This window comes from Nannobrachium achirus (assembly GCF_963921795.1).
Source record: "Nannobrachium achirus genome assembly, chromosome: 4".
In the NCBI taxonomy this organism is placed as follows: Eukaryota; Metazoa; Chordata; class Actinopteri; order Myctophiformes; family Myctophidae; genus Nannobrachium; species Nannobrachium achirus.
The window spans coordinates 68,111,761-68,123,312 of record NC_137813.1 but is presented as its reverse complement, the minus strand read 5'-3'; the positions used below and the strand labels follow the sequence as shown (position 1 = coordinate 68,123,312).

Here is an 11,552-nt window from a genome sequence, read left to right as displayed (position 1 = left end):
TCTACCCACGTCACAAGGCCAGCAGCCAATCAGAAACCAAACAGGAAGTCAGCCCTTTCGACTAATTAGTGGCGTTTTGGAGCATTTTTGGCCGTTATCACGGGTCGCACTTTAACGACAGTTTTTTGAGAAAAAATTGTTTTGTGAGAAAAAAAATTTGAGAAAAAAACTTTTTTGAGAAAAATAAATTTTGAAAAAAAAATTGTGAGAAAAAAAAATCTTGAGAAAAAAAAATGTGAGAAAAAAAAATGTTGAGAAAAAAATAATTTTGAGAAAACAATTTTGAGAAAAACATTTTTTGAGAAAAAAATAATTTTGAGAAAAAAAAAATTGAGAAAAAATTATTTTGAGAAAAAAAATTTGAGAAAAAAATTGAGAAAAAAATTTTTTTGAGAAAAAAAAAATTTGAGAAAAAAATTGAGAAAAAAAATTTTTGAGAAAAAAAAATTGAGAAAAGAAAATTGAGAAAAAAAAATTTTTGAGAAAAAAAAATTTTGAGAAAAAAAAATGTTGAGAAAAAAAATTTTTGAGAAAAAAAAATTTGAGAAAAAAAAAATTGAGAAAAAAAAAATTTGAGAAAAAAAAAAATTGAGAAAAAAAAATTGAGAAAAAAAGAAAAGGTATGACACCAGCCGCAAGTCTGTACGACAAACGGTTCATGAGTTATAGAGGCACTTCCTGTTTGGTGAAGGGCACTTCAGTTTACAGTTTACAGTTTAGGCATTTAGCAGACGCTTTTAATCCAAAGCGACTTACAATAAGCAGATAACATCACAATAATAAACAAGATAATATGTCAGTACATCATCAACAATATAACAAATGCAAATGGATATCTATCTAGAAAAAACACAATATAATCAAAGTTCTGAAAAAACCTAAAAAACAAAAACAAATGCTAACTAGCTTCATGTATTCATTGATTCTTTTTCTGTAGTGCTAAGGGTTTAGGTGGAGTCTGAAAAGGTGAGTCTTCAGTCCACGGCGAAAGCTAGCGAGTGAGTCCGTTGTTCTAAGTGCGACAGGGAGTTTATTCCACAACTTGGGGGCCAGGAGGGCAAACTGTCTCGGACGAGTGGATTTTTGCCCTGGAGTTTTGAGCGAGGGTTCTGTCAGCATCCCTGTGTTGGCTGATCTAAGTGACCGGGTGGGGGTGTAGGGGTTGATCAGCTTCTGGAGGTATGGAGGAGCCATACCTTTGGCTGCTTTGAAGGTCAGCATCAGTGTTTTGTATTCAGTGCGGGCCGCAACCGGGAGCCAGTGGAGGCTGCGGAGAAGGGGAGAGACATGTAAGAACTTAGGCTGGTTGAAGACCAGTCGTGCCGCGGCATTTTGGATCAGTTGGAGAGGTTTAAGTGCACATGCCGGGAGACCAGTGAGGAGAGAGTTACAATAGTCAAGCTTTGATATGACAGATGTCTGAATGAGGAGCTGGGCTGCCTCCTGGGTGAGGAAGGGTCTGATTTTACGGATGTTATAGAGTGTGAACCTACATGACCGGGTGACTGATGCAATGTGTGCCTTGAATGATAGCTGGCTGTCCAGGACCACACCAAGGTTTCTAGCAGTAGGAACTGAAGTCACAAATGCATTATCTATGGAAATAGTGAGATCTTGCATGGGGCAAGACTTAGCTGGGAAGAAGAGTAGCTCCGTCTTGTCCGGGTTCAGCTTAAGGTGGTGGGCTGACATCCACTGTGAGATGTCGGCCAGACATGCAGCAATGCGTTCTTCCACCTGGGTGGCAGAAGGGGGGAAGGACAAAAACAGTTGAGTGTCATCAGCATAGCAGTGATAGGATAGATTGTGAGCAGAGATAACAGCACCAAGGGATTTGGTGTACAGGGAGAAAAGCAGAGGGCCAAGTACGGATCCCTGGGGGACTCCCGTTTGGAGGGTTCGGGGGGATGAAAGCAAACCTTTCCATGAGACCTGATAGGTCCGGTCCGACAGGTAGGAGGAGAACCACTTTAGTGCCGTCCCGGTGATGCCTAGGTCAGCAAGGGTGTCCAGGAGCAGCTGGTGATTCACTGTGTCGAATGCCGCTGATAGATCCAGAAGAATCAGGACTGCAGAGTGGGAGGCAGCCTGGGCAACATGGAGTGCTTCCGTGACTGCTAGGAGTGCAGTTTCTGTAGAATGGGCTGGTTTAAAACCTGACTGGTTGGGATCCAGCAGGTTGTTCTGTGAGAGATGGAGAGAAAGCTGGTTAGAGACCACACGTTCAAGGGTTTTTGAAAGAAATGAGAGGAGGGATACCGGTCTGTAGTTCTTGACGTCCGAGGGGTCAAGAGTTGGTTTTTTGAGGAGTGGTGATACTCTGGCTGCCTTGAAGGCAGCTGGGACACAGCCTGAGGTTACAGAACTGTTGATGATGGCGGTTATGAAGGGGAGTAGGTCAGGTGCGATCGTCTGGAAGAGTGGAGAAGGGATTGGATCCAGGGCACAGGTGGTAGGTCTAGAGGAAGTCACTAGTTTTATGACGTCATCTGTAGAGAGAGGGGAGAAGGAGGACAGACATGTTAAGTTGGGGATACAATTCCGTGTGTTAGACACTGTATTCTGGGGGAGATGGGAGAATGAACTACTGATATCGTCAACCTTCTTTTCAAAGTAGGCGACAAAATCATCCGCTGAGAGGGATGAAGGAGGGGGGGGAGGGGGGGGTTTGAGGAGGGTTGAGAACGTGCTAAACAGTTTCCTAGGGTTTGAGGTACATGATTGAATCTTTGTGTGGTAGAATGATGATTTTGCAGTGGAAAGTGAGAGTGAGAAACCTGACAGGAGTGTGTGAAAATGAGATAGGTCCTCTGGTTGCTTCGTCTTGTGCCACTTCCTCTCTGCCGCCCTGAGAGGTGTTCGCTCAGATCTGAGAGTTTCAGATAGCCATGGGGGAGGTGGATTTGCACGTGCTGGCCTGGTCGAGAGAGGGCAGAGACGATCAAACGCTGAGGAGACAGAGGAGAGAAAGGAAGATGTTAGAGCGTCAGAAGGGAGAGTGGGAAGGACATCCGGGTTTGGGAGGGAGGAGAGAATGGAGGAGGAGAGAGTGGAGGGATCCAGGGTTTTCAGGTTGCGTCGTGTGGTGACGTCAACGGGTGGGTAGGCACAGATCTGAGGGAAGAGAGGGAGAGAGAGAAGGTTATGAAGCAGTGATCAGAGCATTTGACAGGGGTAACAGTGAGGTTTGAGGAAGAGCATGCTCTGGTGAACACAAGGTCCAATACATTCCCTGCCTTGTGGGTGGGAGGGGAAGGGGACAGGGACAAGTCAAATGACGTCAGTAGGGATGTAACTGGAAGACACTTTTCTGCAGTTGGTAGGTTGAAATCACCCAGTAGAATCAGGGGAGTTCCGTCCTCCGGAAATGAGCTGATCAGAGAGTCCAGTTCTTCCAGAAAATCCCCAAGGGTCCCTGGGGGGCGGTAGAGCACAATGATGGTGAGAGGTACAGGTTGTATTATATAGATAGCATGATATTCAAATGTGGACAGAGAGAGGTGAGAGAGGTTTAACGCACGGATCTTCCATTTGGGAGATGTTAAAATGCCTGTGCCGCCCCCAGTACGATCTGTGGGACGTGGCGTGTGTGTAAATGTATGTGCTGCAGAGAGTGCAGCAGGAGTAGCTGTATTATTCGGTGTTATCCAGGTTTCTGTCAGTGCAAGGAATTGGAGGGAATTCAAAGTAGCCTGGCCTAGAATGAATTCAGGCATGTTCTTCTTTGCAGCTGAGTGGCAGTTCCAGAGGCCGCCTTGGATTGTAATGTGGTGACTAGGTGTTCCTGTTAAAGAGGGGGCGAGGCTTAATCAATTACAGCTCATCCCTATTGGTCGGAAAAAGACCAAAGTTGTGTGAGCATTTTACATTTTAAATGACGTTGCTAGGCAAAAGTATGGCAGAGTTATGTGGCGCCAAAGTTTCTGGGTTTTTTTCGGAGTCCCCCATTCAAAGTCAATGGAGTTTTTGGGCGTTGTTTTTTGCGAATTACATCGCAATCGTAAAGCGGATCGGAAAGAAAAGTAATAGCACACCATTCCCGGCCGAGCCGCACATTTTGATGTATATATTGCGGGGGTGGCGTAAATCGTGCGGCAGTTATTACGTGCCGAAGTTTCCCCCATTCTAAGTCAATGGGGTTTTTTGGCGTCGTTTTTTGCGAATTACGTCGCAATGGTAACGCGGATCGGAAAGAAAAGTAATAGCACACCATTCCCGGCCGAGCCGCACGTTTTGATGTATATATTGCGGCGGTGGCGTAAATTGTGCGGCAGTTATTACGTGCAGAAATTTGTGGCGAAAGACTTAATTAAGTATGGCGGATTACAATAAGTGTTTTGCTATTGCATAGCAGGCACACTTAATAATCTTCCCGCAAATTTCGGCACGTAATAACTGCCGCACAATTTACGCCACCGCCGCAATGTATACATCAAAACGTGCGGCTCGGCCGGGAATGGTGTGCTATTACTTTTCTTCCCGATTCGCGTTACCATTGCGACGTAATTCGCAAAAAACAACGCCCAAAAACCCCATTGACTTAGAATGGGGGAAATTCCGGCACGTAATAACTGCCGCACGATTTACGCCAACCCCGCAATATATACATCAAAATGTGTGGCTCGGCCGGGAATGGTGTGCTATTACTTTTCTTTCCGATCCGCGCTACCATGGCAACGTAATTCGTAAAAAACTACGCTCAAAAACCCCCATTGACTTTGCATGGGGGACCCAGAAACTTTGGCGCCACATAACTCTGCCATACTTTTGCCTAGCAACGTCATTTAAACTTTAAAATGCACTCACAACTTTGGTCTTTTTCCGGCCAATAGGGATGAGCTGTAATTGATTAAGCCCCGCCCCCTCTGCCTTCCTATTGGCTGGGCTTTAAACAGTCATGTCTCCACTTCCCAACACGTTACTGGTCTCAAACTCAGTGGGCGGTCCCACAGTCCCAATGGCTAACCGCTAATGATAAAAATGCTGATGTTAAAAATTCTAATAATGATCTTAATGTTAACGCAAAAATGCTAATGCTAACACCAACTGCTATACAAGGTTGCACACACTTTGCGAGCTGCAGGCACACTTAAAATTTCTTTGTGATTGTGATGTTATCTGCTTATTGTAAGTCGCTTTGGATTAAAAGTGTCTGCTAAATGCCTGAACTGTAAACTGTAAACTGTAATAAAATGTCAACCTTTGGTAACATGGTGTCTTTCCTGAACCTCCCTACCCAGTTCCCTAAAGCTCTGTAACGAACCTCAGTAAAGTTAAAGCCTTAAATGGTTTTGTTGGTTAAAATCCAACTGGCATTGTCAGGTAGTTTTGGTTTATTTTAGTAACTCCTAAAGTCCATAGGGCTACACAAACATCGCACAACCAATGATCCTGCTGACTGGGAAAACTACAGACATCTGAGGAATTTATGCAAAATCCAAACACGGAACGCTCAATCTGACTTCTACAAAAACAGCTTCAGACACGACTTCCATAACCCTAGGCAGTTCTGGAATGAATTGAATCATTTTCTCAACAAAAACAATAAAAGCTCTATAAAACAGCTCAAAATTAACAATTTCTGATCCTTTATTATGTCTCAAGCCCTTAACAATCATTTCTCCTCCATCTCTGCTAGTTCCCAGGATTCAAACTCATACATTACATCCGGTTCTCTGACAACGAACAACCACAATGGATCTTTTTCATTTAAAAGTGGATGTTTATCGTGGGATCTGTGACCTAAAAGAAAGCTGTGGTGCTGGTCCGGATGGCCTTGAGGCCAAGTATATCAAACTTGCTGCCCACACATTAATGTATCCCCTTGCAGATTTATTCAATCTGTCTCTGTCTACCTGCTCATTCCCACCAATATGGAAATGTAGCAAAGTCACTCCCTCTCTTTAAAAATGGAGACCCATCTGTACCTTATAACTATCGGCCCCTTTCTATTATCTGTACCACTGCAAAAATCTTTGAAAAACTAATCTTTAATCATCTCTCACAGTATCTGAGTCGCTTCAACATTCTATCCCCAGTTCAATCTGAGGATAGAATGTTGACATTTTCCCACCACCACAGCCCAAATTTAGCAATGATGCTTCTATGCTCCGGCAAAGACCGCCTCACTGGAGCAATTTTTATAGACCTGTCCAAAGCTTTTGATGTGGTTGACCACTACCTACTACTTGATAAACTCCATTCCATTGGTCTACAGCGAAATGCCCTTCTCTGGTTCAATGCCTACCTTCATAACAGACGTCAGTGCGTTGCCTTGCAAGGTACTCAGTCTGACTACATGATTGTCGAGAAAGGTGTCCCCCAAGGTTCCACTTTGGGTCCACTCAAAATGGCTCTGTAATAATAAACTTCTGTTGAATATGGGGAAGTCCTGCAGCATGGTGTTCGGTACAAGACACAGTCAAGCAAGCTCTCTTGGTGTTCGCATACATTTCTCAAATGGCTCCCAGCTTGAGAAAGTTGACTCATTTAAATATCTTGGACTTTGGCTTGACCCAGAACTTACCTTCAAACCACATATTGACTATATTATTTAAAAAGAAAAAACGTATGGTTGCCTGTTATGGTTGCCTGTGCTCACTCTATCGTTCAAACTGTTTCTCATTTGAAGTTTGAAAAAATAAAAAAAATATTATCTCTCAAGTTCTACTCCCTATCATTTATTACACTGATGTTGTGTACCAGAACACCACAGATACAAATCTTAAGCCTCTTATGTCTTATACAATTCCCTGTGCAGGTTTGTCCTGAGTTGTCCATATAGAATGTATCACTGCCTCATGTACAACTGCAGCCCAAATCAAGAAGGCAATTGCATTGGCTACTCTTTATTTTTAAATGTATTTACTTTAATTGCCCCTCTTACCTGAAAGAGTATTTGGTTCAATCTATTTCATCATATCCACGGGCACCTGCAATATCCTTACTTTGATGTACCGGTACCATCAATAACTAAGGAGGTTGAACGAAGGTCTTTCAACCATAAAGCTCCTTCTGATTGGAATAATCTTCCTCTATCTCTAAGATCTATTTCATCACTTCAAGACTCCCTATATTCTCATCTTGAAACAACTTGTATGTGTTTCTAATTTGACTTTACCTGTATGTGCAATCATCGCTTATGTATTTGTACTGTGCCTCTTATTTGCTCATCAGCTGATGATGTGGTGGGTGCTGGGGTGGGTGGTTGGGTGAGGGTGAGCAAGCTATCTGTGTAGAATGTATCTATATCCCTGTCTTGTATGTACGTATGTCTGCTGTTCATGTTCTTTTGTCTGTCATGTTCTTATGGGTCCCTCTTGAAAATGAGATGCTGCATCTCAATGGGGCTTTCCCTTCAATACATTCTTACAAATCTATGGATTTGAATTTCTATGGATTTGGATTAATTGACTTTTGCATGACACTACTTTGACTTTTGCGTGACCTTCGATTGATTTGATTTTGGGGTGGGGTTCGGTTCAAGAAGAATGGACCAAGACCTAAAAAAACCAAAAAAAGACAAATGTAATTGAAATATATTGTTTTCCTATATGAATTGATGCATTGGTAATTATTACGGTGTAATGATCTATGTAATAATTAGGGGCCGGAATGTTGGTGACAGCTATAGATATTTTAATTATTCGTTATGGGTTTTAATTGAGTCACTGGTCTCACCATTCACAAATAGGTCACATGGTGTTGGTGGCTACGTCAGGCAGGTAATGGTAATCAGCTGTTCACTGGCGGGCTTCAATGAATGGAGAGGGGGTGAACGGGGAAGTCCTACTTTTGCTGACCGCACGCTAAACAAACCTGAACAATATGCAAGAGTCACTTTTATTGTTATCTGTTATGAGATGCCGCTATTGAAATGAATTGTTTTAACTTAAATCAAATTTACAAAAAGCAGTATCATGGAGCAGTGATTTCTCAACAAGCACAAGCCCACTGTAAAAAATAAAAGTTGGGAAAACTCAAAAAATTCAGAAAACTTTTAAGTTAGACAATCAAACATAAAACTTTAAGTTTTGCTTAAATTGGTTTAGTTGGTTTATCTTAACATTTTCAGTTGCCTCAGCTATTATAATTTTTGCTTAACTTAAAATTCTAAGTTGCCCTAAACTTAAATGTTTTCTGAAGTTTGTTGCCTTAAAATTTTGAGTTTTCCCAACTTTTTATTTTTTAGCAGTGAGTCTGGCAGGTAAACATTTCCCCGATTTAACCTCTCGGCGATTAAACTAAAGTTTGTCTTGATAGTCGCCAACTCGCCATACACTTGCCATTCAGAAACTTTTCTGAACATGATCTCCCCCTGTCCTCAAATAACACTGTCCTCTGCAAAGCCAACAATATGTTGCTAGAACATCCATATAACATTAGAATAAGAACTCACCCACACTTGAATTTAAATAAAGTTTGATTGATTGATTAACTTTGAGAACAACTGATCTACACTTTTCTTATAGAGAATAGACGGCACCCCTACTTATTTCTCACACACGTGTGTGTGTGTGTGTGTGTGTGTGTGTGTGTGTGTGTGTGTGTGTGTGTGTGTGTGTGTGTGTGTGTGTGCTTGGCCGTGTGTGTGTTGCAGTTCATTTCAGGGTCGCCTGTGTTTTGTGTGTGTGTGTGTGTGTGTGTGTGTGTGTGTGTGTGTGTGTGTGTGTGTGTGTGTGTGTTTTGTGTGTGTGTGTGTGTGTGTGTGTGTGTGTGCGTGCGTGTGCGTGTGCGTGCGTGCGTGTGCGTGTGTGTGTTTAACAGTCAGTGCTGTGCAAGCAAAGCAAGCTACAGTTCATGTCAGTGGAATACAGTACATGGACGGGAAGTTTACGGTAGTCTGTGTTGGAAACTGCAGCAAACAGCTCTGCCTGTGGTGTAAAGAACATCACAAGAGGAGGGGATATGGTCACAAAGAAGGCTATAGCACTAGCTGGGAAATGACAGATGTGAAACCTTCAACGTAACCACATCCCTATGTCTTGCAAAGAACACCTTGCTTCTCTGAAACCACCATGGAATCGAAACATAGTCAGAGACAACACAATTCTACATTGCAACACTGTGCATGGGAACAAACACCACCATTGTGTTTTGACAGGGTAAAGTTGATGATCGTACGTGACAGGGAGTCAGGTATTTGACGCCTTGGGGTGAGAACGTGTTGCACATGCAGCTAACAGCTCTGAGAAAAGCATGAGAGGAGAGGATGTGGTCACAAAGAACGTAGATGAGAAAAGACTGATATGAAACCATCAGCGTAACCATGTCCTGTACGCCTCACAAAGAACACTTGCGTCTGCAGCCACCATCTCTGCAACTTGTAAAAAAAAAGGTCAAACGTACACTTCACAAGGTACATTTTAAAAACAATTCATTGCGGTATAGGCTACTGAAAATAGTGAAATATGCAGATCTATAAGCTCACAAAACATCACAAGATCGGCTAATTTGACTTGTTGTGAAATGCCGGCAAGCACGAAGTGCGATGCGCCTATTATGTTTCTTTCTACCTTTTATTATTAGTGGCCAAGCCTGAAAGGCTTGGGTCTATTTAGTTATATTATACTAGAAGCTCGGCCACCCTTCGGGCGGAAACTGGCATCTGTTTGCCTGTGTGCATTTATGCCCATATGGAGATATCTATGTATATATGGACATCTCTGTATCTTTCTGTCTGTGTCCCTTTTATGCCCGTATATGGAGATCTCTGCATCTGTCTGTGTCTCTTCATGCCCATTATCCTAAAGGAGTTCGCTATAAACAATGTTGTCAGTAATGCCCTTGTCATTATCCGCAATGAAAACTTTTACAACCACTGGAGAAGGCTGTGTAGACTTGGCCATGAGCGAACACAGGTTGAGGCAAGTAGATTCCAACTTGTTCATTCTCTTGATCCTCAACCACCATTCTGGTGCCATTCTTGAATGTGTGGCCAGGACCTGCTTGCTGGTTTCTAAGCAACATGACTGGTGTGCCTGGAGTTATAGGTCGTCCGGGTCCAAATATGGGGCTTGTGAGGTCAGACTTAACTAGAAAATATTGTTCCTTCGAAACAATTGTGGGCTCGCTTCAAGCCAGAAAACAATGGCTATAAAAGTACAAAATGTCAAGATCGCAGGCAGTGCTCTCTTTGACGTTACTGATGTCAAAGATTGGTCCATTTTGTTCCAAAAATGTGTTGTGCAAAAGTTGACCCGCTGGTGACGCTATAACAGGCCAATGTAAGAAGGGTGGTATCTGTTCCTTGACCTATTGGGAATGTGCTTGCAAGATTTCATGCACATTGCAGGCTGTGTTCATGATTTGAGGTGTTTTTGGCTTTGGCCACTTTATCGTTGCTTGCAGCTATATTTATTATTATTATTTACTGATATTCCCGTATTGTTCATTAATTAAAATTAAATTAAATTAAAATAATCAAATAAACAAATGGTTTATTCGTATTGGCACTTCTTAAACAAATATCTCTCGTACCAAATTTCTTGCTGCAAGTGTGATACCAATAATGAAAGGGCAAATGTCAAACTACGCCTATGGAGTATTGTTTCTAATAAAAAAAAAATATATATATATATGTTTCGCTGCATGCCAAATAGTAACTATACAGCTATCTGCATCTCCTTGTTAGACTGTTGTTTGGGGAATAAACACCCGAAACTGAAATAAAAAACACCCAAAACAGGATAAAACCCAAAAATGTTCACACGTGTGAACAAACTCCATTCCTTGCAACACCCTAGATATTGGTCAAGTTACACCTCTGCCAGAGCGATTACAATAAGCAAATTAAATAAAATAAGGAATCCTAATATATTTATATTGTAAATACAAATAATCAAACATTATTAGCATTTTATTATTATATATCTTCCAGATGGAGACACAAATGCATCCAGAATCAATAGAGGTACATTTATTATAATCAAATGAATTTCTAAGGAATGCGACAAAAACAAAAATATATATTATTGAACTCCATGGGTTGAGTAATGGATAGAAAGAAATGTCATTTTGGGATGAACTATCCCTTTAATGCTTAGTTACAGTTAGTCTCATTCTCTTTCCCTGAAATCACATGACAACAGAAGAACCTCCCATTATGAAGGGCAGAAAACTATACATCAGTAACAGCTTGGTCTCTGTTTGACTTCAACTCTCCAGTTGGTCTCTGTCTGACTTCAACTCTCCAGAGCTTTAGCTTTAGCTCTGGAGAACCAAACTAAACAGGTAGGAATTATTCACTACACATTTCATGAAGACGTGTTACTTGATATTCTTTGCCACTATAAATGCCTATATGCAAATATAAATATTGGAATTAACATTACAAAGACTGGGGTATTTGGATGTCCGGTGGCACAGGAATTGACCATACACCAAAAATGTATTGTTATTATTATTACCCTTATTATTATTATTATTAGTGTGGTTGCCACACTATAGTTCTGGGGAAACTTTATTTCTGGATAAACCTTTCCGCTGCCATAATTATCAGTAGCCCCGTTTACATGCACGCATCTAATCGTATTAAAAACAAGATTTTAGAT

General features: G+C 41.7%; 1 protein-coding gene across 1 annotated transcript; it reads right to left on the bottom strand.

Moving 5' to 3' along the window:
- Window positions 1-1,437: 1,437 nt before the first annotated feature.
- Window positions 1,438-9,923, bottom strand: LOC308283157 (uncharacterized protein; the record flags this gene model as incomplete). Its single annotated transcript, XM_080723539.1, has 5 exons — window positions 1,438-1,737; window positions 1,920-3,114; window positions 8,820-8,873; window positions 9,124-9,187; window positions 9,883-9,923. The coding sequence occupies 5 exons, from the start codon at window positions 9,921-9,923 to the stop codon at window positions 1,673-1,675; spliced, it is 1,419 nt and encodes a 472-aa protein (XP_080579665.1). The 3' UTR covers window positions 1,438-1,672.
- Between the last annotated feature and the right edge of the window lie 1,629 nt (window positions 9,924-11,552).